The sequence below is a fragment of the Stigmatopora nigra genome, chromosome 14 (assembly GCF_051989575.1).
Source record: "Stigmatopora nigra isolate UIUO_SnigA chromosome 14, RoL_Snig_1.1, whole genome shotgun sequence".
Classification (NCBI taxonomy): Eukaryota; Metazoa; Chordata; class Actinopteri; order Syngnathiformes; family Syngnathidae; genus Stigmatopora; species Stigmatopora nigra.
In genome coordinates, this window is record NC_135521.1 from 3,581,024 (window position 1) to 3,608,673 (window position 27,650).

General features: G+C 38.0%; 3 protein-coding genes and 1 long non-coding RNA gene across 7 annotated transcripts; 2 read left to right on the forward strand and 2 right to left on the reverse strand.

Moving 5' to 3' along the window:
- Positions 1–326: 326 nt before the first annotated feature.
- Positions 327–6,893, reverse strand: taf7 (TAF7 RNA polymerase II, TATA box binding protein (TBP)-associated factor). 3 transcript variants are annotated; one of them, XM_077732361.1, is made up of 12 exons: positions 6,360–6,893; positions 5,429–5,505; positions 5,277–5,355; positions 5,058–5,191; positions 4,525–4,645; positions 4,381–4,439; positions 3,925–3,997; positions 2,941–3,054; positions 2,489–2,674; positions 1,602–1,714; positions 702–761; positions 327–572 (listed from the first exon to the last, which is right to left on the reverse strand). In XM_077732361.1, exons 3-12 carry the CDS (start codon positions 5,311–5,313, stop codon positions 528–530), a joined length of 942 nt encoding a protein of 313 aa, XP_077588487.1. In that variant the 5' UTR covers positions 5,314–5,355; positions 5,429–5,505; positions 6,360–6,893; the 3' UTR covers positions 327–527. The 3 variants fall into 3 exon arrangements, with proteins under 3 accessions (XP_077588487.1, XP_077588486.1, XP_077588485.1); XM_077732360.1 differs by lacking the exon at positions 6,360–6,893 and adding an exon at positions 5,925–6,304 and having other exon boundaries at positions 5,429–5,502; XM_077732359.1 differs by lacking the exon at positions 6,360–6,893 and adding an exon at positions 5,925–6,302.
- slc9a6a (solute carrier family 9 member A6a) lies at positions 6,332–15,454 on the forward strand. The gene is made up of 16 exons (XM_077732357.1): positions 6,332–6,806; positions 7,395–7,594; positions 7,713–7,790; positions 7,877–7,953; positions 8,047–8,159; positions 8,891–8,996; positions 9,441–9,587; positions 10,389–10,489; positions 10,558–10,646; positions 10,735–10,848; positions 11,413–11,524; positions 11,599–11,752; positions 11,832–11,862; positions 12,687–12,772; positions 12,876–12,981; positions 13,836–15,454. Exons 1-16 carry the CDS (start codon positions 6,494–6,496, stop codon positions 14,049–14,051), a joined length of 2,043 nt encoding a protein of 680 aa, XP_077588483.1. The 5' UTR covers positions 6,332–6,493; the 3' UTR covers positions 14,052–15,454.
- A 2,862-nt stretch (positions 15,455–18,316) lies between these two features.
- On the forward strand, positions 18,317–27,517 carry fhl1a (four and a half LIM domains 1a). 2 transcript variants are annotated; one of them, XM_077732459.1, is made up of 6 exons: positions 18,317–18,691; positions 24,325–24,506; positions 25,400–25,577; positions 25,655–25,824; positions 26,386–26,572; positions 27,074–27,517. In XM_077732459.1, the coding sequence occupies exons 2-6, from the start codon at positions 24,351–24,353 to the stop codon at positions 27,223–27,225; spliced, it is 843 nt and encodes a 280-aa protein (XP_077588585.1). In that variant the 5' UTR covers positions 18,317–18,691; positions 24,325–24,350; the 3' UTR covers positions 27,226–27,517. The 2 variants fall into 2 exon arrangements, with proteins under 2 accessions (XP_077588585.1, XP_077588584.1); XM_077732458.1 differs by lacking the exon at positions 18,317–18,691 and adding an exon at positions 21,333–21,470.
- LOC144207165 (uncharacterized) lies at positions 22,424–27,461 on the reverse strand. Its single transcript, XR_013328594.1, has 3 exons — positions 27,030–27,461; positions 23,106–23,214; positions 22,424–23,034 (listed from the first exon to the last, which is right to left on the reverse strand). It is a non-coding gene; the product is annotated as an uncharacterized LOC144207165 (long non-coding RNA).
- Positions 27,518–27,650: the final 133 nt, after the last annotated feature.

Genomic DNA, 27,650 nt, shown 5'->3' on the forward strand with positions numbered 1-27,650 from the left:
CAGTAATACAAAAGTATTTGGAAAAAACAGCATGTGAGGAAAATATTTAAGTTTCGCCTCAGGTGTATCATGTTGTAGGTGTATAAAAGTAAATCGCTTACCAACTGGGTATCAAGGGAGCTCATCAGAACTCATTTGATGAATACATTTTCAAAGTCAACTCACCCTGATTAAGGTTAATCAACCTTATGTGGTAAAAACAAGGGTCCACCGGTATTTTTAGACTGCAGAAAAGGCTTAATCAAGATCCTGTCTGTTAGTGTGCATAACCGGAAGGCATCGTTGACAGCTACCTCCGAAAAACACAACACATCATGTATCTGTTGAAACAAAACACTTTAATGACAAGGCTACAAACAGCCGGATGTGAACCGGAATTCAAATTGGCATGCTCTGAGTAAAAATATCCAACTAAAAAAGGGAATGACATAGCAAGTCTGTGTCTAGGCTCACGTCCTGTTCCTCATCTTCCTCCTCCTCCATTTTATATTGGGTGCTGAGGGTGTCATAAGGGTGCCCCCTGGTGCTCACTTTTCGATTAATGAGTCCAGCTGGTCCTGTAGCGAAGCCAGCTGTTGGGAGAGGAACAGAGTAGAGCATTAGTGGATTAACATGTTTGAATATGGAGTTTGTAAACTGAATTAATGCCTAAAAAGTCTCTGTAGATGTTAGTGCCCATTGTTAGATGTTAGTCCTATTACCTGCTCCATCTCACGTTCCTCTTGCTGAATGATCTCATCCAAACACGCTTGGAACCGGTTCTAGAGAAGAGAGAAGTGTCAGTTGTTTGAAATCGCCAACTCACACCTCAGAAAATTGTGCATGAGAGTATGTATGTGTGTGTGTGTGTGTGTGTGTGTGTCTCACTATCTCCACTCTGACAGAAAGGCCACCCGAAATTGCCAGTCAGAGATGGCTGACCTTTTTTGCGCCGTGACCGTGATGCTAACGATCACAGACGGCGGCCCCAAAACGGAGGGCAGAGGGAGCGCTAAATGGCAGCCGTGTCTGCTCGTTGTCCCCCCAGCTCAATGGTCCCTGCGCTCTAGCTCTAGCACAATCTGTTCACATTTGCAACAGTTCCCTTTGAACCCTGCGACTAGCGAAGCAGTTTATTTGTAGATTTTTATAGGTTCATTAGCTGCCTTGCTGAAAGGTAAACATTTCCTACATGGAAGCGTCATGGTAACCTTCCATTATCGTACCATAACCACCACTACCATAACCGAACATTTGCACTGGCACAAACAAATGCGGCCACAGTAGCGAACCCTGAATTGACTCACAGTCTGCAAATCTAGTATTCTGGTATTTGATTTTCTGTGAACAAAAAAGTGACTTAACATCTTTCCATGCGAATATAAATTAGCTTCTCTTTGTGTGAGTCTGTGTGTGTGTGCACGTTTGCGCTTGACCGAACAATTCGGCGAACGACGTTTGGCCGATGGACAGTTCGCCAAACGGACGTTTCGCCGAACGGATGTTTCGCCGAAGGGACAACAGTCCGTCGGCCAAACATCTGTTGGCCAAACGTCTTTCAGCGAATCGTCCGAGTACCACGTGTGTGTGTGTGTGTACGTGTGCAAGTGTGTGTTACACACTTTTAATGCCTGGTATTCCACTTTCATGATGAGCTCTTCCTGTTGTTTTTTCCGGGCTCGTGTTTCCTGAAGTTTGGCCTTGACGCCATTGATCTGCACCTGGTACTCCATCACTGCGAGGACCAAACAGCAGAAAGATATGATTTAATCTGATGTAATGATATCGAATGACACTTTAAGAAGCCAAGATAATTCTATAGTTTGATTAAAATTGTGCTGCTAATGTCCATTCTACCTTTAGTAGTGCTTTCTGGTACTTAGATTTTCACATGGTTTCCAGTTGAGGGAGGTCTACGCCACTAGCCAGAAAGCCACATATCGCAGTAAGTGGCTACAAGACATCCATTTATAAAGGACGAAGGGAGCGAATTAAAGGACAACTATTACAGCCTGCTCGGGGCAGCACACAGAATGGCCGTTAAACGACACCATGGTAAAGCCTCGCTACCCCACCGCAACTTATGATTATGGCCTCCTTTGCAGCCATTTGAAAATCTTTTTTTCCCTACAGACCTTAACATAGAGTGTCAGGACCACAAAAAAATGAGAAAATAAGAAGAAAAAGTGAATTAAAAGGATTTCAAAATATACATTTTTGCTACTGGAATTATTTTGAAATAAATTTTAAAATGAACCTGTTCACATCATTGGTCATAATTGGAAATTTTGAGATAACTCTGATTTCCATATTCAGAGCTACTGACGGCAGACGATAACGTAAGCACTGTGCTAATTTATTTTTAAAATAAATATTGCCATAATAGTAGGAAGGGTGCTGATCTTTTTGCTTAGTTTCAATGTTGAAAGTGGTATTTTTACACAATAATTGTATAAACTATTCACTTTAAAACCAACTGTGGTTTGTTAATGCCCAAATCTTCACTCACCTATTTGGTTATTTGTGTCAGCCTCGCGTTGCGCTGGGTCAGATTCGTCCATTTTGTCTTGTCCCAGATCGTCCTCCATGTCCATTATATTCAGGTCTTCATCCTCGTGTCGGTCTACGTCATCCTCCTCATCCTCGCTAGAGCTGCTGATGTCGTTGAACATCTCCCGCAGTTCGTCACGTTGAGCTACCCAAAGTAAAAAGTTATCGAGCGTTAACTGCCATTGGGTTCAGAGGGGTTGCTCAAGTCAGCTGTTGTTAAGCTTAACGTTTATGTCACATTAAAGGGCTTCAGCCATCTGCTCTTTGCCAAAAACTTTTGTAAACAAGCAAAATAACTGGTCTAAAGTCTTCTTGACAAATTATAGTTTGGGAGTGACAGAGCATAAAACTGCCCTCAGAGTATAAATCCTACCATTTTAGCTTATTGTTGTTTATGAATGTGTCACTCACTTGAAGACCCGTGACCCAGCTTGTGTCCTGATGTGCCGGGTGATGAGTCCAAGTTGGCCAGAGAGCCGTGCTGGTCTCCATCTTTCATATCATCTTCTGCTATGACTTCCCACCCTGAGTTACGAGTTAAGGTCAACACACACATTTAAACTTATTGACTTTCATCCATAGTATGTGTGTAAGATTCAGTTTTGATGTTGTGGTACTTTCCGGAGTGTCAAACTGATGGCACCTACATGTGTTGATGTGGCCGGCAAAAGCAAATCATGTGAATTGACTTCACGTCTCTTGCAAAATTCCTGCAGGTGCTTGTCTTTCAAAATGTTGAGAAACTAGTATGAGTGGATACCAATATTATAACACAGTGCATGTCACACTGACTGTATTGTTGGTGTCCTAACATAATTAAAAAGCATTATTTCTCACATATAATTATTTTTGGACTTTTTTGTATGGCAGCTATTTAGCCACTTTATTTAAAAAATATCACCAAGCAATAATTTTGAATCAAGTTTTAAAAACAAAAAGAAAAAAAAAATGTCATATCCTTTTGGGAGATAGGGTTGGCAATCATAATCAGGCTCAAAACCATAACTACAATATGAAAAAAATGAGTTTGACATTCATGTCGTAATTTGTAAAACAAGAAAAATATAATAATAAATAAAAACACCAATTAACAGCAATAAACATCCAATCCATGTTGACCGGGAAAGCCGTCAGTAATCGCTGCCAATCCTCCTAGTCAACATGGATCAGATGTGTATTGCTGTCAATAGGAGCCAATGAGTGAATATTTCATTCATGCCAAATTGTTTTTTTATCTAACTATAAGCTCAAAATCAGTGGAGACCAATATTGTCCAATCTGGCAGTTCATGTTTTTCAATCCACCCATTGAGACATAATCTTTTAGTTTAAATGTACATGTCAGATATTGTTCTTGGCGAATGTCATGAAGGATGAGCGTTTTACAAAAGGATACGCACACTGACAGCGTCGGCATCTGTGCTCAGCAATCGCTTCACCTCTTTTTCCACATCAGGAGATTCGATGTACTGTGAGGGAGGGAGAAAAAGAGATGGAGGGTTACGGCAGTTGGGCCTGTGCCAGCCAGAACATTAGCGATTAGAAAACGCAAGGCAGTCAAATAGATGCGACTCAACTCTGCACATTCGGAAAGATTGATTCAAAAGACCAAGTTGAAATGTAGCGCTCCAGTATACGCTCCTTCACTATGAAAAGGACCGTGTGCAAAATGTTTTTTTTTTTTGTTCCTTTGCCTTCGGGACCAACAAAGATGGAGGGACTTTATTTATATGTAAATGTGAAGTTCACTGGAGGTAATGGGATAAGAAATGTAAACGCTTGGTTGAGTAAAAGCCAAGGAGGGATATGGATGTGAAAAAAGGCTGAGATAAAAAAATTTAAAAAATGAGACCTTCTTTTTTGCAGTCTTGCGAAATCGCCTCTTGCGCGTGTTCTTGAGGGGACAGGTGACTTTGAAAAAAGCACAAAATAAAGTCAATAGTGTCAGTAGATTTTAAGTACAGAATTTTTTAAAAGTCCACATTTGTCTTCTTACTGCCGTGGTTCCAAATGAACTTCTTGTCCTTGTCTTTGTCTTTCTTCTTGGTCTTGGGATCGGTACCAGTGGGCTCCTCCAAAGGAGGATAAAGGTCTCCATCTAGTGTACATACCAGCATCTAAGCACAAACAATGAATACAAAACATACAGTATTTCAATAAGAAAGATGGAACATTATATTGCAAAGACGATAGATTTTGTGTACAGGAAAAAAGGATTTTTGTTGAGTAAAATATGGTTATATTCTTATATAAAATTTCAATTGTATGAGGTTATTATTGAAGCTTTTTTAATGTGTCTCAGCTGTAGCTGCAGTAGAGGTTTTATAGCCATAAAACAGTTTTTGAGGGATGGATTGATTCAGAAAGCTGAAGGCATCGTTAGGAAATTCATGGACCGCTGCTGTTATAAACATCAATGCATACACGCACACACAAATACACGCATACACAAACATACACACATTCCCAGATAAACATGTGTTTCTATTTTTTACAGTTTTCTCTGATCTATTCTTTCTTTCTCCCTACCTGGCAAACATCAGCGGTCTTATAGAATGTCTTCTTGTCCACCGTTTTAAGGGACTCAATAATGCAGGGAAGATCCACCAACTTGCAGGCCAGAGGCACCTTGTCTACTCTCACGATGCCATGGCGGCCATCAGCTGACAATTCACAGGAAAAAAAATATTATTACATTTAATTCACTATGACAAAAGTGCTCCTGATATATTAAGCCAGATAACTCACGATGCAACTCAATGGTGAGTCTGTCCTTTATATTCATACTGCTAGACTGGGCAATCCTCCTCACAGTAGATGCATATTCCTACAAAAAAATACATATTAATATACATATTTTTTAAATTGGTCAGAAAAGAAAAAGCCCTCAAGAATCGCACCGTCGGCAGCCGCAGGACGAACTGATTCTCCAACTCATAGGGAGCATCCTCCTTACTTTTTGAGCCAACTTTTCCTGCTTTAAGACAACAACAAAAACACATCATGTCCCCAAAGATAAACAATTATCCAGTTACATTTATAGTAGTTCTTGTTGACGGCGTAAGACGTCCAATCCAAAGTAACTGGGGATAGCAGGCAGTCGATGATCACTGCCTGCCCTCAAAGTTTAATTGTATTAGAAGTCTGTATACGTCAAATAAAGACAATAAATTAATTGTACAGTGATCGTAAAGTATTATTGTCCTATTCAATTGTCACTACCGGTCCACTGCAATTTAAATATCATAATACCACTAAAACACGATACTATGAACCATAATACCTTAAGTCCTTGCTATGTGTATTGGTGTATCATGTTGACAATATAGTAGAATGAAACGAGATGGCTAGCGTTAGCATAGCAACCAAACCAAAAGGAATGCACAGCAGACGTACCTTTCTGTTTCGATGTCATGTTTTTGTTCGTTTTTGTAATTTGAATGAGAAGTTGGCCAGCTAGACAGACAAACTATATAAAATAGCGACAAGAGTGTTTTAACATTAATGCAGGTTTAGGAGTGAAACATAACATGGCTAAACGGTAAACTCATGCTGCATTCATATCCTGTTCGGAAATTTCCAACTCGGGACGGCAAAACACTTCAATACTAAAAACATTTAAAAAAAAAAAAAAAAACATTTGTTTGTCGTTGTGTTGCATATCATTATAGCATTCTTAATGTGCGTATATTTATAGATAAATATTCCTTTTTTAATCCAGGAAATTATTACGTGGACTATTTCGTGCTATTTAAATTTTGCACCCTTTTCACTTGATGATTTTAAGTTGAAACCCCCTCCAACGCGTACTAGAAAAAAAAGACTGTTTACTTCCGGGTAAGGAGCGACTACTCTGTCGCTGTCATTTTTCAGCTCCTTTTCCAGGGCGTGTAAGGTATCAATCGGATAAGTTTTGTGGCTCAGTAACGTCGACACCGCAGCGTTTAGCTGCCGAACATCAGGCCATGGCGTTTAAATGTACTGCCAGTCGAGGCCGCGGTGCGAGCAGGACGCGGTGGCGGCGCCTACTGCCGCTTCTGGTGTTGACTTTGTCGATCAGCGGCTACGTGTGTCGAGCATCTTCAGAGCTGGAGGAAGAGGAGGAAAGTGCCATGGAGAACATTGTCACGGAGAAGAAGGCTGAGGAGAGCCACCGGCAGGACAGCGCCGACTTGCTGATTTTCATCCTGCTCCTCACCCTCACCATTTTGACCATTTGGCTCTTCAAGCACCGCCGGTTCCGCTTCCTGCACGAAACTGGACTGGCGATGATCTATGGTGAGCTGACATCATTTTATGGAGAATTGAATGAATTCACTTCCTAGCCGCTAAACAGGTGCCATGACGTTTTCCTAGTTGGCGTCGTTTGCTTCCGGTTAGGCCAAGTAATTTGGCTCATGTTCAGTTTTAGGATGCAGTCATACCTCTACTTACGAATGCCTCACGGTATGAAATGTTCAGGTTACGATTTTTCTATGCAAATGAGTGACTTCAGATACAAAACAGATCCAAGTTACGAAATCCCTCCCAAAATAAATGCATTTCCTTATCCATTATTTTATTTTGAAAATATTGCCGCGGATGCATTGATTCTCAATTTGGAACATTGCTACCCTCTAGTGGGCTCTTATTTCATCGCTCTAATTCTATCTCATAATGACAATAAAATCATTCAATTCAATTAATCCCCTTATCTCTTTCATAACCATAATATCAAAACTATCCATGTTAGACTATAATCCCATTATTTATTCTTGAGTTATCTTACAAAATGAACATACAAACAGGCTTACGGCCCCGAGCTACTTGACTGTCATCATAATAATTTCCAGGCCTCATCAATACACATTCATTTCTCTTTGGCAGGTTTACTTGTGGGTGTAGTCCTGCGCTACGGCATCCACGTCCCACGGGACGTCAGCAACGTCACTTTGAGCTGTCCCGTCAACGACACCCCTGCCACGCTGTTGGTCCAATCTCGGGGCAAGTTCTACGAATACACACTGAAAGGCGAGATAAGCACCAGCGAAGTGGGCGATGTACAAGACAATGAGATGCTGAGGAAGGTGTGCAAAAAAGTTTTGATAGATGTCCAATCCATTTTGACTGCAAGAGTCCCAGTCCAAATGGATTGGACGTATTTCGCCTTCAATGGCACTGACACTTGAACATTGTGTAACTCAGGTGACATTCGACCCTGAAGTCTTCTTTAATATTCTCCTGCCGCCCATCATCTTCCACGCGGGATACAGCCTAAAGCGGGTATGCCCATCCTTTATCTTGTCTTGTTTTGATGACATCATACGTATGAAGCAGAGTCGCATTAATGTTGATTGTTTTGTTCATAGAGACACTTTTTCCGGAATATGGGTTCCATACTGGCCTACGCATTTTTGGGGACGGTGGTTTCTTGTTTTGTCATTGGGTAAGAAAGATTCTTATATGTGTATGTATGTGATAATTGGTTATGTTCATCTCTGGGTGGGTTGTTTTTGTTTTGTTTTTGTGGTTTTACTAGGTTGTTGATGTACGGCTGCGTACTGCTGATGAAGCAGATGGGACAACTGGGTGGAGACTTCTTCTTCACTGACTGTTTGTTCTTTGGAGCAATTGTTTCCGCAACTGACCCTGGTGAGAATATAATAAAACACACAGGGACTCCAGGAGTTATGACCGAAATATGTTCCTACGCTGGTGTCGTAATTTGTATTTTGTTATTAAAGTCAAAATTCACGTCAATACAGATATATATATTTTATTAAAATAAGATAAGATGCTGTACTTAATATTATGCTGAGATTTGGATGGAAATTAGGCATTTTTAAAGGTTATATGCAACCAAAATCACAGAATAAAGTATTGAAAATGAAGCCTAAACGGCCAACTCTTCAACTGACCGCTCCCTTCCAATAGACATTCGTAGAGATTAGCCCAGAAAACACAGCACTGAACACAAACATGAAGTATAAATGGTAAAGGGAAGTTCAATGTAAGGTGTGTGTGGTCACAAACACAAAAAAAACTGCGTTTAACTTGCGTATGAACCAATTAACGTCAATAACTCTGTATTTTCTCTCTTCTTTTCACCATGTTAAGCTTTGTTTCCATGAGTAATTGCTTACTATTTTACCTGCACCTTGAGGACACAACTTTCTTTTTTGGGACCATCATCTGAACACAAGGAGGGTGAAAAAGGCAAAAATACTTAAACAAAGACAAGCACTTAAAAGCTAAAACGTCTTAGGTCGACAGCATTCAAACCTGTGGGCTCCTTGTATTACCAACACAACAAGACCAAATAGTAAAAAGTCTGAGAATATTTTAGGCTGACATTTTGAAATTTTGATTTTCTGTTGCCATAGTGACAGTGCTGGCCATCTTCAATGAGCTACAAGTGGACGTAGACTTGTATGCGCTGCTGTTTGGCGAGAGCGTACTGAATGATGCCGTGGCTGTCATTCTCTCCTCGTAAGTGTGTATAACTGAGGATTTGTTTTGTGCGCGTAGCGAGGAGAAAGGAATAAAACAGACTCCCAAGACCCCTTTTTGCATGCTCAACCAAAAAAAATACCTGGAAAGTTAATCACATTAAGAGCAAAATACATTAGTGTAGAAAGTTATGGTGGATCCGAAAAGATTAAACGTCAATGTCGAATGTGGTTCTGATTTGTAGTAGTGGTGGGCGATATGACAATGTTAGATCCTTAAAGACTTAAACGCATTGATGATCCCATAAGGTTAAAAAATAATTTTATGAGATTGGTCATGTGCAAATTAGTCTGAATTTATTTTTGTAAAGAATCACGATAAAATCGCAATTTTATTGTTTCAAATCGGGATATGCTCCTTTTGCCATATCGCCTACCTCTAATTTGTCACTACAAACTGGAGCTTTTTGGATGTTGTCGGCAGGACTATTGTGGCCTACCAGCCGGAGGGTGACAACAGCCACACATTCGAGGTGGTGGCCATGTTCAAGTCCCTCGGCATGTTCCTCGGGGTCTTCAGCGGCTCCTTCGCACTTGGCGTCGCAACCGGCGTTGTCACGGCGCTCATATCCTTTGTTAAAAAAGTTTTTCTGAGAATTTTTTTCCATAGTACCAGCTCTGATGTCAAATTTCAAGCCCGGGGACCAAAACTTGCCCAGCACAGCATTTAGTGTAGCAAGAAAAGGGAAATTTTTGTGCATCGACATTGTGTTTTCTACTAAAATAATATTTAATTAAGCATATCTGTTGAGTATGAAGGGTATGGGAATATTTCCCAAATTAATGTTTACTATTAACATAAAATATTTTTTCTTTTGTTTTAGAGTTTTTAACATATTAAAAAGGAAACCTTTTTTTCGTCAACAATAAATTTAAGTAGATTTTTTTAAAATTTTAATTCATAGATTAGGGTTAGGGGATTACAGTTTTTACCTAATTGGCTATTTTATAATGTAAAAAAATAAAGACTGATAGATCAATAGTAGGAAAATACTGTTTTTTTATGTTTTTAAATTGAAAATAAAACATTGAAAAATTAATACAAAAAAATAAAAAATATATTAATTTTTATTAATAACATAAAAATGTTTTTAAAAAATATCTACTGTTCCCTTTTCATGTTATTTCATTAAACAATTAAATCAAGCAGCCCGCCACCAAGTGGTTAGCGTGTTGGCCTCCCAGTTCTGGGGTTGAGGGTTCAATCCCAGGTCAGTCCTCACTGTGTGGAGAACACTTGCTAAGAAATCACAATAGTTCTAATCTATTTAATAATCGATTTGTTTTCTATTAGTTGATTGTAGGATGCAAAGATGAGTTTGACGACCCCTTTTACCCACTTGACCTCCTTAACTACTTTCCCGCACGTAACTAAGTTCACCAAACTGCGAGATTTCCAGTTGCTGGAAACGGCCTTATTCTTCCTCATGTCGTGGAGTACCTTTCTGTTAGCTGAGGCCTGTGGGTTCACCGGTAAGACACTTGTGCACATTCTAATGGTATTTACATAAAGCACAAATTCCACCGTCTCTATGCTGCAGGTGTGGTGGCAGTGCTGTTTTGTGGAATTACTCAAGCACATTACACATTCAACAACCTGTCTCCCGAGTCACAGGACCGCACCAAACAGGTCGTTCTACAATGGCAATAAATCAGCTAATCCGAAGGATACAGGTTTCAAGGGGGTAGTAGTAAATGGAGCCTTTTTTTTGTTTCAGCTCTTTGAGTTGTTGAACTTCCTGGCAGAAAACTTCATCTTCTCCTACATGGGTTTGACCCTGTTTACTTTCCAGAATCACATATTTAACCCCATGTTCATCGTTGGAGCTTTTGTATCCTTTTGTGAAGAAAGTTGCTGTGGTGTTGTAATTTTGGAGGCATTTTATTGTTTTACATGAAACAAAAAATGCCAAAATGTCGCGCTTATGGCTAATTTTGTTTTTGTTTGAATATTGATTTATGAATTGTATACATATTTGATTTCCTTGTGAATTTGAAATCTACCAATGCATTTTTCTTTTTACTTTGCTCTGACTTTTGAGTTGTTATAGTTATATGAAAGAATAACATAACTGGTAATTGACAAACCATATTGTTTGTGTTTAAGTGAGCCTTGCTATTATACCTTCTTAAATAGCTGCATCAGGCAATAACAATAGTAAGGATCAGATCAGGACCTTTTTTTCTATATAATGTGGCAAATTTTTCTTACTTTTGCTCGGAAACGTGTATTAAGGTTTTCTGCTGTGCATTATTAGCCTGGTGGGCTGCTAGACTTTCCCTGCCACCCCATCCTAAAACTGCAAAAAAAAAATCTGTTGCATATAGAATAGCAGATAGCCCAATGGATTCCCTCTATTCCATTCACTGACCTCCTTTACAATCATACCACCTAGCTGGCAGTGTTCCTTGGTCGAGCCGCCAACATCTACCCGCTTTCTTTTCTCCTCAATTTGGGCCGACACAACAAGATTCGATCCAACTTCCAGCACATGATGATGTTTGCGGGTTAGTCACACAAGTGGTGCCCTAAGCCGATTGGACTCTAGTCCTTGTATTCTCTTTTTTTTTCTTTCCATCAGGACTTCGGGGCGCCATGACATTTGCGCTGTCCATCCGAGACACGGCCACCTACGCTAGGCAGATGATGTTCTCCACCACACTGTTTGTGGTCTTCTTTACTGTGTGGTTCTGTGGTGGTGGCACAACACAGATGTTGTCGTGCCAGCGAATACGGTAGTACCGATTTGGCAAACCTTTGGATTTACAACAAAAAGTTATTTACTATTTTCTTTCTGTTGTTTCTCATAAACAGAGTGGGAGTGGATTCAGACCAAGACAACTCTGTGAGTGTTTCCCTGTTATTATGAATCATTCGGAAAGGTTAATGTGTGTATGCATGTATAGATACATACATACATACCAGGATGTTTGAAAAGTAACTCCAAGTTTTAAAATATCTGACATGTATTCATGTTTTAATATTTTTGAATATTCATTTTTTATAGATCTAAAACAATGTTTATTTTATCTTTTTTTAATATATTTTTTAGATTTTACTAAATAATTTTTGAACTAAAAATACAGAAAAAAGTGGTTAAAAATGATAATTATTGATTTAAAAGGGGGAAAATCAGGAAATTTAATATACATCTATACTCTTCATTTTATTTTTGATCCTAAAACTGAAAGTCGGCACTTATGATTTACTTTCCCGAGCCACACAAAATGATGTGGCGGGCCAGATTTGGCCCTCGGACCGCCACTTTGACACCTGTGGTATATGGGAATTACATTTATGTTCCTTTTCTGATTGGGTGTTTTGTTTAAAATTTAAAAGCCGTACAAGCATGGCTGGGCATTCTACCCTATTAAAAAAAACATGCCCAGCCTAGTTAGTTTTTGCAGGGCTTTGACATTTTCAACAAAATAATCTAAAAATAAAAGAAGAGAAAATAAACATCAAATAAAGCACGATGGAACATGCAGACAAAAAAATGGGAAAATTTTAGAACAAAAAAATATATTACACTTTTTAAAAATACTGAGTTACTAATAAATCACCCTGTGTATATGTACACAAATGCTGCACATATACACATACAGTATATATGAAGATATACATATGATTAAATAAAGTAACTAATATACATTAGCTGCATTTTTACAGATGAGCGTCAGTGAAGTTCCCGAGCGACGAAGTACCAAACAGGAAAGTGCCTGGCTTTTCCGGATCTGGTACAATTTTGACCACAAGTATCCTTGAAGGAAAATTAGTTTAGTGTTATTTGGCCACCAGGGGGCGTGTCAAGTCACATTTTTTTGATAGTCGGGTGTTTTCTTTGACTGGCGTGCCCAGCTACCTGAAGCCCATCCTGACCCACAGTGGCCCCCCGCTTACGGCCACACTACCGCCCTGCTGCGGTCCCCTGGCTCGATTCCTCACCAGCCCGCAGGCCTTTGAGGTAAGAGCATTCATTGGCTGCCACAAATTATTCTTTTACTAGTCAATCATCAAAAAAAAATGCGACTGGGGAACTCATTAGCTCGTATTTAAATACCATATTTTTTGTGTGTCTAATGTAATTCTGGGATTTAGATTTTAGCTGGAATTGTGCATTGGAATCAAAAATTATACACTAAAAACAGTTGGACTGGTACAGGAAATTACACAAGCCTTTAGATAAGTGAAAGCAGATGTTGGCAATTGTATAATTTGGATTGAATATAAAGATAATTATCTGCTGTCATTGCTCTTTTTAAATCAGAAGATATTTAAAGTTTCTACCGTCTTTTTGTACTTTAAAACATTGCTAAAATTAGAGGGGCGAGCTGCCAGAAATTCCCTTTAAATCTCATTACACCAAAATGTTATCACATTCTCCGTTTCCCATTACAAACAACTCCTGCAAATGTGATCATTATCCCTTTATCTTCTTGAATCATCTAGAACAGAGACGAATATAAACACCAACTATTTAACCTCTGTTTTTCTGTAGATTACACCAGTTTAGAGAGAAGTATAAAATGAGAATGTGCAATTTAGTGTTCAACCAGCCTACCCTGGATGTTTTTGGGATGTGGGAGGAGGAAACCGGAGTACCCGGAAAAATACCCACGCAGGGCTGGGAAGAACATGCAAACTCCACACAAGAAGATCGGTACACACCAAGGATTGAACCTTCGATCTCAGAACTGTGAGGCGGACATGCCAACCACTCATGCACCCGATCTAATAATAATAATAATAATATGATTTTTCATGCATAATAAAAGCGCAAAAGCTTAGTACCAATGATGAAATTCTCATCCTCTCTAGAACGAGTGTGAGATCAAGGACGATGACTCGGACCTGATCTTGACTGACGGCGAGGTCAACCTCAACTACGGCGACGTAACCGTTACCACGGACGGCACGCACGACGACCCCGACTTGGCGTACGGCGAACACGAACTGGTGATGCGGGGAACGCGCCTAGTGCTGCCCATGGACGACTCGGAGCCACCCTTCACGGACCCCCGCCGTGACTTGTGAAGGCATTGTGCTCCCCCGCTTTCTTCCCGCTACCTCATGGCGCCGCCCCCTCTCGTCCTATTCATTTTTCACTTCCAGTTTTGCCAGCTTTCGACATTGGCTGTCGCTGACAGACATCCAAGCCGGTTTTGACCGAGAGGGGCTTGCAGCGAGCTTGCACAGGCCAACATCTGTACCAGCTCCTCTTAGTCAAAATAGATTGCACGTCTATACTCGTCAATGGCAGCCAAAGATAAAATGTAGCATTAAACAGCATGTGTTCTGTACAGCTAATCTACATAATGTCAATTCATTCTTTTTCAGCATTATAGCAACCATTGGCTGTGTGTAGCAAACTCACTCCTTTTTATTTGAAGCAAAATGGCATTTGGTTCCAAATAACTGTCAAAGTCATCATTTTCAATCCTTTTTAGACACCTAATCTATTTGAACCTTGGAGATAAATGGCTGCTAACCCTTTTAGTCCTAATCGATCCAACGTCTATGGCCGTCAATGGCACTCAAACGTAATCATTCACAAGCCGCTCCCTCTATTTAGCCTTGTGAGAAGCAGCTGTCTAGTGTGGATTGTTTTAACAGGAAGTGTTGATAGGACGTCGCCTTGGCGACCGCCATGATGTCGTTGACTGCAGCCAGAAAAACACTCGTTAACAGTGTGTGTGTGTGTGTGTCTGTTGAGAATAAATGAGCTCATTATTTGTGTGTGTTGGGGCGGTTGTTTGAGTGTGTAGTGGCTGCAATGTAGATGGAAGGAAAAGGATGGCCTTCCAAGTGTTATCTTCTGCTGTGCAGGAACTTGAACCTGATAGAATGTTTTTTTTAATTTTTTTTATGTTCATGTTTATAGCCAAAAAAGCTCAAAGTAAAAAAAAAAAAATCCAAAGTTTGCATCCCTCATGCCCCAGTTAATGCTATTTCCTTCAATTTTGTTTTATATTTTGAAAAAAAAACAACTTTGCACTCAATAAATAAGTCACTTTCACTGAGTACAAAATGAAATGCAATCAAAATGACCTGAATGAAAATTTATGCTTGTTGAATTGATATCAGGTGAATGAATTGTATATTGCTTACTATATTCCATCCGTCTGTAGTATTCGGGTACTTTTGGTGTTTATATGGTGTTGCTATGGATATGGTGAAGCAAGCATGAATCACTTGTGGGAGAAGGAAAAAAATATGTATGAAATATATGGAATAAAGTTGCTGAGTGTTTTTTAATGGATGGTGAACGCTAGATGCGGCTTTTTTTTTTGTTTCTGCTTTTGTGCATTTTTGTGTGCAGATGAGCTATATACGTTTACATCCGTGTAAATATTCTTTCCGCTGTTTACATGTAAAAAAAAAAAAGATGAGAAACAACAAACAGAAGCCTGTGCTTTGGATTAAAAACATCAGCTCTGTTTGGTTTATGGTGTCAATGTTATGAATGTTTTGTTTTACAATGAGAAATATAATATTTATTCACCACAGCAATTTAAGTTAATGTGAGATATCACAGATTTGTTAAGGCCAACTCAAATTGAATCGTTTGTATATTTTTAAACTACTTTTCAAATGACATCGATGGAGAACCATGGCTAATTACTGTTTGTATTATCTTAACAGTAAAGGACTAACAATGAAGTGCAATATTTGGAAATATTTTTTAATACTTACTTAAATATGGTCTAGCATCAGGAGTTGTAGTTTTAGAGGCAACATATTTGAACATATTGAAGTAGACAAGTATTTCAACAAAATTTACAACCATATATTCTTTATCTAGTTCGAAATTGATTTTTAAATCATATTTTATCATTATAAGATTGATGCTTTTTATTATATTCATTAGATTTACAAGTCTCATATCTCATTTTCTGAACTCCTTTATCCTCACCAGTGTCGCGGGGGGTGCTGGAGCATATCCCAGCTGACTTCACATTTTCTGATCATTTCAAATTGTGCACACCATATAAGAAGATTTGTATGGGATTTAAGTAGTTGTTTTTTTTGTAAAACCGATCTCGTTTTACCCATTTCGACTCCAATCCTGGTCGTCTCGGCCAATGGTAGCAGACGAAAACCTCATCCCCGATTGTAAATCTCATGAATATAATAAAAAGCATCAATCTTGTAATGATAAAATATGATTTAAAAATCAATTTCGAACTAGATAAAGAATATATGGTTGTAAATTTTGTTGAAATATATGTCTACTTCAATATGTTCAAATGTGTTGCTTCTAAAACTCCTAATAGTACTATTTTAATGCTTTAAGCATGATATGCAAACATGCATTCCCTTTTACCCGTCTGCCTTTTCACTATATAAACATAACGCGTCAGAAAGCTGTCGACTTGAAGAAAATTTTAGACTTTTAAATCCGCCTCGTGAGTAAATTTGTGCTACGTTGCATTTTTATGTTTTTTTATTGCTTAACAAGGGGAATTGCAATCATAAATAAGGGGAGCAATTGGCAGAGGTTGATAGGTATGTAACATGTAAGCTCCACACAGTAAGGACTAACCTGGGATTGAACCTTTGACCGCAGAACTGTGAGCCTGATCCGCTAACCATTTGGGCACCGCGATCCCATTAAAGTCAATATGGAATGGAATTGTTCCCTTTAAATATTGTTTGGACTGTTATAATGAAATGACATGAGTATGTTTCCAAATCTTTGTTAATCAAAAGTGTGGACGTGTAGTTGATGTTGGAACTCTCCTGCTTTTTTGGCAACACTGAAATGAAACAGACAGATGTGAACATTCTTTTCTCTGAGAATGAGTCATCTTCATGTCCTTCTGTTCATGACCAAAGAAGGCGAGAACACATCAGCTCACTTTACAGTTTTTTTTCTTACTTTTCTGAGTAGAAAGGTTGGAATGTCGAGGCAATTTTTTGATGTCATCATCATCAGTCTTTTAGGAACCGAACCACAAACCTTTTTACTGTAAATTAACGTGTAATATTTCATAAAAATGGCAAATTGGATATCAGGCTTTGACTGTTTTATACAATCTCGATGCTGAATTTTGGGGTTGTCTGGTCTAGCTAACATGCTGGTTGGTAAAAACATAAATAATGATCTTTTGGGGATTTTTTTTCTTGTAATTTTGGAATTCTGCCAAAAAAATCTAAATTTTACGAAATATATATATGAATATTAATACCACATGCTAGTAAGAAGAACTGATTGAACAGGAGTTATGATTTGGTTTTGTTTGACTGTTGTTTTTTGTTCAAAATCACTCAAGAATGAATGAAAGGGATTGATTGGTATTAAATTTTTCTGTCCTGACATTTTGGGGCTATAAGGTTAGAAAATGAACTTCTAGTAGAGGTCTACCCTCTACGTTAGTTTTTATTAATATTTTCATGTGGGCCGGACCATTTTAGATATAATATTTAGATTATTTTTATAAATGGATTAAAAGAACTGGAATAAAAGCCAAGAATATTCATTTTTTATAGATCTAAAACATTAGTTTTTTAAAATATATTTTTAGATTTTACAAGATGATTTTTGAACTAAAAACAGAAAATATTGATTAAAAAATTACAATTATTGATTTAAAAAGAAGGAAAATCAGGAAATTTAATATACATCTATACTCTTCATTTTGATTTGATCCTAAAACGGAAAGTCGGCACTCATCATTTACTTTTTTGGGCCGCACAAAATGATGCGGCGGGCCAGATTTGGCCCCCGGGCCGCCACTTTGACACCTGCTGGCACTTGCATGAGGGAGGGGTGGAGAGTTGGTTTCATTTTGTTGGAGTCACACAAGGTCATGTTTCCTGTTTTCGATGGCAAGTAAACTATTGAAAAGTTTCATGTTCTCATCTCATTTTTTGAACCGCTTTATCCTCATTAGGTTAAGGGGGGTGCTGGAGCCTATCCCAGCTGAGGCAGGGGGTAACCTGAATCTGTGGCCAGCCGATCGCAGGGCACAAGGAGACAAACAACCATTCACATTCACACCCATAGGGCAAATTAGAGTGTCCAGTCATCCTACCATGCAAGTTTTTGGAATGATAAAAGAATATTTTAGAATTACATTACCCGAATGTGACTTTTTACATGACTTATTTATGTTTTTTTTATTGAAACACGCACTTTGTGGAGTAGCACTACTAATTTTGTTATACGCAGCTGTTGCATCATGACAATAAAGGCTTTTGATTGATTGATTGAAAGGTTTCAATTACTTGCAGGTGAGCTAAAATCTTAATTTGAACCAGACAAGTCTTCACATTAGAAAGTCACCTTAAGTATTATACAAAGGATTAAAGACATTATCCTAGCTCAAACTAAATTAAAAAAAAAAACTGAAAAGCGATGGACAGCTTTGAAAGAAAATTGTTGTGGAGTATTTTGATTATTGATAGTGCCAAATTAATTCTTTTAGGTGAAATAGTCATAACTATGTATATCTTTGTAACTTAGTGCTACGTCATCTTCATTTTTAGCTTACGAATTCCTGCTTGAGGTCATTGTTTGCAAACACTTAACGGAGGTTTGGCTTCTGTCCTCCTACTTTTTTTTTTTTTCCTTTGGGTTTGTTCCTCCCTCTGGACCGGCCCGCAGTTTTTAAAGGGCGACCACATTTCCCAGCTCAACTGACAAGGCAACGGTCGCATTATCATTCTTGAAGGTGAGTCTAATTATGTGATGCTAAAAATGCGCTGATGACACAATTGGCCTTTTGTTAGTCTCTTTTAGCTTTATGAGGATTCCTATGGCTTGCTTTGGTTATTTATGGACTTTGGAAACTGTTTAAAGGAATGTTAGTAACCCTTTATAGATGTTTAATCTATTTGGACTGGGTGAGGCTGACATTGAATAATTGTTGCCAGCTATGGAATGGACGTCTATTACTGTGAATGGTTTTTGTAGGGTAGTAGTTTTCTGCCATGTGTTTTAAGTTTCTTGAATGACATCATCCTTCTCAAAATCATAAAATATTTCCCCAAAAAATGTGTTGTTTCTTCATAAATTCGTGAATTTGTTCATATTTTTGGTAGAATGTGGATTGATCATCTGATTGGAGAAGCTGAATTGGACTGAAATTGAAATTCAATAACATGAACTCGTTCAAAAAAGTGTTGAAGAAACGAAAATTCAAGTTCAATCCACTTCATTTTTATCTTCTTACACTTATTCAAGAAACTGAAGATGAAGATAAAGTGGATTAAACTTGAATTTTTGGTTTCTTGAACATTTTGGTGAAGTAGTTCATTTTTGGTGATATTGAGAACATTGTGGAGGGATGTTGATTTATTTTTTATCAATAGTGTCAACTTTAATTAGCCTTAATTTGGATTAAAAACATTGACTAACAATCTAAACAAAGGTGGACGGAGTCTACTCGAGTTAAGTACTTTTGAATAGATGACATTTTACATTTGTTCTCCTTTGCTTGCGTCTTTCATTTAGTTTTTTTCTCACTCCATACAAAAAAATAAATGTTTCACCGGAAAATTACTTAGCTATAACACTGAGAGTAAATGTAAATCATTACTTACCGACCATGAAGCACAGTCACACAGCACTCGGGTCAATTAAATCTAACAAAACAAACACATTGATGGACTTTAGTACTTTTATGAGCATCATCGCTGAATTGTGCTTCCTTGTAATGAAGAGAAATTGTAGTGTGTGGGTTTCTCCCTGTGCTTTATTAGCCTGGCGGGCCGCCAGGCTTTTCTCGCAACCATCCTTTAGCTTGACAGGGTAAAATAGTGCTACATAAAGCACACACACAAATTTGAACCGCACTTAAACCACGTATTAGACTGAAAGCGCAATAACAACATTTTATGGTCAAAATGTTGCGCTTCACAATAAAAGCTTCAGACTAAAAGGCTGGGTTTTTCAGAATAATACCTCAGGGGCTAAGTTAAAAATTTCACTACAGTGCTGGTGTCAGATGACAATATCCAACTGCAAACATAATTTTTTCCACTTCTATTGAAAAATCTATAGCTATTAACTAGTTCATTTGTACTAAATTGTTTCAAAATGTCCTATTGTGAATATTTTTGACCCCTACCCACCATAGCTTACTCAACTGTGCAAGCAGGAAAGTAAATAAAGTCAACCTGTGTGCTCAAGCTTGGCAGAAGCAGGCGCGGCTAAAATAGACCAAGGGTTTTTATCTTAAATGTGTGTGTGCATTTACAGACTGTTGACCTACAATGACCTTTGCTACACAACACTTGCCTGTGTGAGTCATTGGCACCATTTGGTTATAATGCAGGGATGCCTGTCAACACTAACACAATTTAGAGGATGCAGACACACAATTTTCAAGTACTGTTTTCCTGTTTTTTTTCCAAGTTAGTGTAGAACACAGTTAACGGAAACAATGACGTGACTAAAAAGTGAAATTATAATGACCTTGTTTAAGTGAGCAATCCGTAAGCCAAGCGTCAGAGTCAGGTAGAAAAATGAAGGAAAAATATAAAAATTTCGAAAAGATGACGTTCCACCCGGTGGTGCAGTGGTTCTTTTGCCTGACATGAGTGCAAGCAGACTGGGTTCGATTCCTACTTGGTGGCGGTGTAAGAATGAGGGGTTGTTTGTTGCGTTGTGCCCTGCGATTGGCTGGCAAATAATTGAGGGTTTTCCCCTGTCTGTTGCCTGTGGTTGGCTATGATAGGCTTGTACACATCACAACTGGAAAAAATGGTACGGAAGATGAATGAGTGAATGGGTGAATGGGTGAATGGGTGAATGGGTGAATGAGTGAATGAGTGAATGAGTGAATGAGTGAATGAGTGAATGAGTGAATGAGTGAATGAGTGAATGAGTGAATGAGTGAATGAGTGAATGAGTGAATGAGTGAATGAGTGAATGAGTGAATGAGTGAATGAGTGAATGAGTGAATGAGTGAATGAGTGAGGAAAATTTTTGAAATCACTTTGGTCAGAAGTAAATTGTTATTGGGACTTTGATAATTTAGCTGGCAAAAATTATAAATATACTGTTACACACATTAGGCATTAAGTTATGATTTCAAGAGTAGTAAAACTGAAATAGTAAGAGAAAAAGTCAAGCATCCCTGTGAGTCATCATGATGAGTTGTGACACAATCTTTAACAGGCGGGGGGCTTTGGGAGTATCTGTTGTCCTCGGAGGTCCGCCATCATTCAGAACCCAATTTTTTTTAACCTATTTTTGAAATGGTGATTGGACAGCAGTGAAATCCAATCTCCATCACCTAATCTAGCTTCTGTATTCTCCGGAACCTAAAAAGGAAGGTTGGATTTGGATTGGAGAGGGATGCGCAAAAAGGGGGTGTACTAATGGGCCACGAGAACTTAAATAGTGCATGGAGGTTCACACACCTCTAGTGTTTTCCTCCATTTTTTTGTCTTGACTTGTGAATTTCACCGCCGATACGAGAATCATGACTTTCTTCAAGCACTCAGGTATGGTGACCAACAGTACTATTGCGTTACTCTGTAATGTATCAATTGGAGTTGTCAAGTAAAACTACTGTAAAAACTGTATTTTTTTTTTAAAATGCCATAATAGTAGATCCAAAGAGAGAAATATATTCACAGCTTGCTGTTTGAACGCTTCACTATCTCTGCTAACTTGTAAGCATTTGCATGTACTCCCAATGGATTTTTTTCTGTGGTTTCCTACCACATCCCAAAACCAACAGAGTGGGCTGGTTGAAGAGTGTAAATTGCCCCTAGGTATGAGTGTAAATGGTTGTCCATCTCTTTGTCCCCTGCAATTGGCTGGCCACCAATTTAGGGTTCCCATAGTTGGCTGGGACAGGCTCCACCACCTCTTGCAACCCTTGTGAGGATGAGCGGTGTGGCAAATGAATTATTTTAGATTCGATAACTATTCATCTCATATTCGGGAAATTTCACTGTCACAGTAGCAAGAGGGTGAGTATACACAGGAAAATACATTTTAGACATGAATAAATAGGTAATAAATAAGTTAATAAATAAATAAATAAACTATATATATATATATATATATATATATATATATATATATATATATATATATATATATATATATATATATATATATATATATATATATATATATATATATATATATATATATATATATATATATATATATATATATATATATATATATATATATATATATATATATATATATATATATATATATATATATATATATATATATATATATATATATATATATATATATATATATATATATATATATATATATATATATATATATATATATATATATATATATATATATATATATATATATATATATATATATATATATATATATATATATATATATATAGTTTATTTAATAGTACAGTGTTAATAGTACATTAATTAAAAAAATCCAATTAATATAAATATTATAGAGTGCCTGTTTTATAGAAATTCCCAAGTTAATACAAATAAGGATCTTTAAAGGGAGGTCTTGGAGACCAAGTCAGGTCTTCAGAGTTACAAGATTAAGTTGTATTCATGTTAAGGTGTAAATATTTACATAATTAGCCATTTTTATTTTGGCCAACTACAGAGTGACAAGCATTAAAGAATGAATTCAATAATTATGAGTCTACTGCATTGTGACGTTTTAGCCTAGTCAGTCTCCACTTGTCAAATTGTCGAACATTTTTTGATTTCATATTCTATGATATCATTTTGACAAGTGTAGAAATGCGGTCTGCTTGGACCGAGGGATGAGTGGCATGGTCAAAGGCCAGGGCGACATTTCAAAATATTTGGTTCGGGATGATGAGCTCAACATTTCTCACAAATAAAGGGAGCCAATGATAGTCTGTTGGCAGTTCCAGAAAAAAAAATCCAAAAGGTCAACTCCCTTGCGGTGGAACATTCCAGATCTGTTGCCATAAATCAGGAAAACACTGGTGACATGTAATACCTTCAGCCTATACTGTTGCTGTTGTCTTCTGGTGTGACTCACCCCAGCAAGTGTTGTTGCTCATCTGGTAGTGATGGAGCTCAGCTGTCACAAATGGGAACAAAGATGAAAGTCAGGCAAGTGGACAACTCCCACCGGGGGGCCGTTAGTCAAACCGAGCTTAGTGGTCCTCAAATAGAAGTCAGAGTTTAGAAAAGACGCTATGTGATTTGTTTGGTGATGACGGCAATGGCATCTTCTTTATCCCTGACACACAGCTGCGGACTGCAAGAATTCCACACACATGAGATAGGCATTCAATTGAACTGAAAGCGCTGGCGGTCACTGACCAATAAGGACTCTAGAAATCAGAGAATAGTGGGTTAGTAAACTTGAAAATCTTGGGATTTGCCTCCGAGGCCTATAAATAATAAATAAAAACATAGATCATTTTTGGACATTCAAATTAGTATTTTTTTTTGCAATTATTGATTTAAAATGAGGAAATACAAGAAATAATCTACTATTCTCATTTGAATTTCATCATAAAAAAAAAAAAGTTGGCACTCGGCATTTACTTTCTCGGGCCACACAAAATGATGCGGTGGGCCCGATTTGGCCCACGGGCCACCACTTTGACACCAGTGCTTTTAAAGAGTATTTGCGGTTTTATTTTTTTCCTTTTTTTGTTTAAATTGAGATGTATTTTTGTGAAATTAAAACTAAAATCTAGATTTTTTAAAAAAATATTTACTAATTACTTGTTGATACACATACCAGAGTTAAATTTTTCTATTTATTTATTATTATTATTATATTTACATTGGCTACACAGTAACTTTAGCAAACTACCATAGATCATTTCATTGCTGCCACCTCTCCAGATCATGTTGACTGGACACCTATCACTGTTAATGGATGTAAATATGCGCTAAGGCTAAAAAAAAAGTGCACAAACCTTAAACGGGCACCCACACACAGACAAGAGAAGCACAAGGACACACTTGAACACAGCGCTATGAACGTAAACACACACACACACGTGTGAGAGATTGTCTGTCATCTGGCGTCCTAAATATTATGCGTGTTGTCATGGTTCGTGAGACCAAATGCTTTGACCTTTGATCCTTCACTCATAATTCCAGCTGTATTGTTTTCAAACGAAATGAAGTCAGTCCATCAATCATCTTTTTCCCCTGATAAGCCAGCCTTGCAATTTTCCCAGATCCGACCCCTCTGCATTCCTGTGATGGAATTCCTGATAACCCAAGCTTAATCTCCATTCTGTCTGTTTTCATTTAATGGAATCCTAAAAAGTCTGAAAAGTGAACTTTGTTTAACGCTTTTGTTGTGCTTTTTTTATGCTAAAGAGCCTTTCCATCCTTTTTTCCACAGGTCCCAGAAGTTACCTGACATCCACCATGACGGAGCGCTTTGACTGCTTCTACTGCCGCGACAACCTGCACGGCAAGAAGTACGTAAAGAAGGATGAGAAGCACGTGTGCACCAAGTGCTTCGACAAAGTCTGCGCCAATACATGTGCCGAGTGCAGGCGACCTATTGGAGCCGACTCTAAGGTGATTTAGTATGATAAGGACAGCTCAAGAGTCTTTTTTTAAATGTGTGTCAGACAATTTGGAGTGTAGGTTTTCTTGTGGCTGAGATTTTGTTTTTTTTAAGTGAAAGTTTATCAGAGTATACAAGGTTTTGGAATGGGTTAGGAGGGTTAATTTGTTAGTCAATGAGAGATTTGTATGTTTTTTTAAGGGTGTGTTTGATTTATTTTGTAGAGAATTTAGGTATTGTTAGTTTGTGTTTAATTTTTAAAAATTCATTTTTGAAAATATTTTAAAATGTTTGAGAGGATTTTCTTATTGTAAGTTTGGGTTCTGGATTTTAGAAGTTTTTTTTGGAGATTTTTGTCAGTACGAAGGTTTTACAGGTTTAATTTATAACTTGTGTCAAATTTCTGTTTTAGGATCAAATTAAAATGAAGAGTATAGATGTATATTAAATTTCCTGATTTTCCTCCTTTTAAAACAATAATTGTATTTTTTTTTAATTCATTTTGTTCCATTTTTAGTTCAAAAATAATTTTGTAAAATCGAAAAATATATATAAAAAGCTAAAATAAACATTGTTCTAGACCTATAAAAAAACTGAATATTGAGGGCTTTTAATCCAGTTCTTTTAATCCATTTATTTTTTTAAATTTGTGATTTGTAAGCAATGTGCTTTTCAATAAAAAAACATTTAAAAAGTACATTTTTTAAATGAAAAAAAAAACCCAGCCAGGGCCACTCACAAAGATAATCCTCCTATCACTATTTTCATATTCCTGTTTAATTTAAATTAGTTGCTAGGAGACATTCAAGCCATTTGAGGAGGGATAGCAGCAACTGAGCATAGTATTCAAAATGCTATCGTGAACTTGCCGGCGCTTAATTTTTTTTTCCATTTTGGGGTGTAGGAGCTGCACCACAAGAACCGCCACTGGCATGAGGACTGTTTCCGCTGTGCCAGGTGTTATAAAGCACTGGCCAGCGAATCCTTTTGTGCCCGTGACGACGGCAAGATCATGTGCGGCAAGTGCAGCTCGTGCGCCGATGGCAATCGCTGCCAAGGCTGCTACAAGGTGGTCCTACCAGGTGAGACGCACTTTACTGGATGAACTCGAGGCTTCTTTGGGGGTACCAAGAAAAATTCAAACCCATTTGTATGGCAGGCTCCAAAAACGTGGAGTACAAGAACAAGATGTGGCATGAGGACTGCTTCACCTGCTTCGAGTGCAAGCAGCCAATCCGCACGCAGAGCTTCCTGACCAAGGGTGATGACATCTACTGTACCAAGTGCCATGAAAAGAAGTTTGCCAAGAAATGCTTCCACTGCAAGCAGGTATGGCCAGTTTTGAAACTAACAAAGATATCTAAATATGAAGAAGCCTCCTTAGTTTAACAAATATCCATCACAAAACTCCTCCACCACTGCAAGATTTTGTACAAAAAATCCCAACTCATCAACCAGGGCTGGCGCCAGAGGTGACTGTGTAGTTCCTTTCAAAAAGAATGCATCAACCAAAGCACGTTTTCTGTCCATGCCTCACATACCTGGAACTCAATTCCAATTACTTTTAATTTACTATTAATTGGAGCGTCAAAACAGCATTGTAGATTACTGTTGTATATTTTCAATTTTTTTTTTTTTTAATTTCTATAATTGTAAGTTTGGTTCTGCCGTTTTAAATATTAACCCTGTGGTGTAATTTTGTTCATTTTTTTTAAAAAATCACATTTCATTTCAGATTTTTTTAAAGAACAAAATAAAGAATCAAGATTGGATTTGAAAATATTAGTTATTATTTTGGTCCCTCATTCAGCACGAGTGATATACTGTAAATTGGCAATTGCTCATAGTTAGATAACATTTGTAATGACGTCACTTTATGTTCTTTGGCAGCCCATTACATCCGGAGGGATAAGCTACCAAGAGCAGCCATGGCACACTGAGTGTTTTGTGTGCCGCACCTGCCGCAAGGCCCTGAGCGGCACTCGCTTTACCGCCCACGAGGATGCCTTCTACTGCGTGGACTGCTACCGCACCGACGTGGCCAAAAAGTGCCACGGGTGCAAGAACCCCATCACAGGTGAGACCCAAACAAATCCTAGCCTCCAAAAAGCATAGGCATCCAATCTATTTGGACTTTAGTCTCATTTTCTGAAGCTCTTTATCCTCACTGGGGTCACTGGAGCCTATCCCAGCTGACTTCGGGCCACAGGCAGGGGACACTCTGAATTTATGGCCATCCAATCACACGGCACAAGGAGATGGGCATCCATGCATACTAACACCCATACCTAGGGGAAATTTACAGTGTCCAATCAGCCTACCATGCAGGTCTTTGGAATGTAGGAGGAAACTGGAGTACCTGGAGAAAACTCACACAGGCCCGGGCAGAATATTAAAACTCCTTACAGAAAGGTCTGAACCTGGATTTGAACCCAGGTCCCCCACTATGAGGCCAACACGCTAATCACTCATCCACCTGTTGTTAATTATGTTTATAAAAATATATATTTTCTAGTTCAAATTTCTTTTACCACCTGGCCACCTTGCAATTTTATCCTCTTTCTCCTAACTTTCACAGGATTCGGCCATGGCACCAACGTGGTCAACTATGAGGCCTTCTCCTGGCACGAGTATTGCTTCAACTGCAGAAAGTGTTCCCTGTCCCTGGCCAACAAGCGCTTCATCCTCACTGGCGACCATATTTGCTGCTCCACCTGCGCCAAGGTCTAAGAGGCCTTTTAAAGTGCCATTACAACCCTCTGCAAAAGAAAAAAATACATATATTATGTTCAGCAGTAATGACTAAAAACCAGCAAATAAACCACATACTAATGAGCAAAAGGCATCTTATATAAAGTGTAGTTTTACTTTGTTTTCCATGCCTGCTTAACATTATACAGGTTTTTGTTTTGTTTTGAGTGGTTTTAAATAATAGCGTTTGAAGTTAAAATTGAAGCATCAAATGTATTAAAGCTTTGGAAGTGATAAAATGCATGTGAAAGAATAAAGACAACTGCAACCTTATATCTAGTTTTGGGAAACTTTATTAACAGTATATATATCATCTCAGGACACTTGAATAATATATTTACACTACAAATGTTAATTGTAGTCAGGTATTTTTTTTAATTTTTTTTTAACTTGTTAGCAAAGGA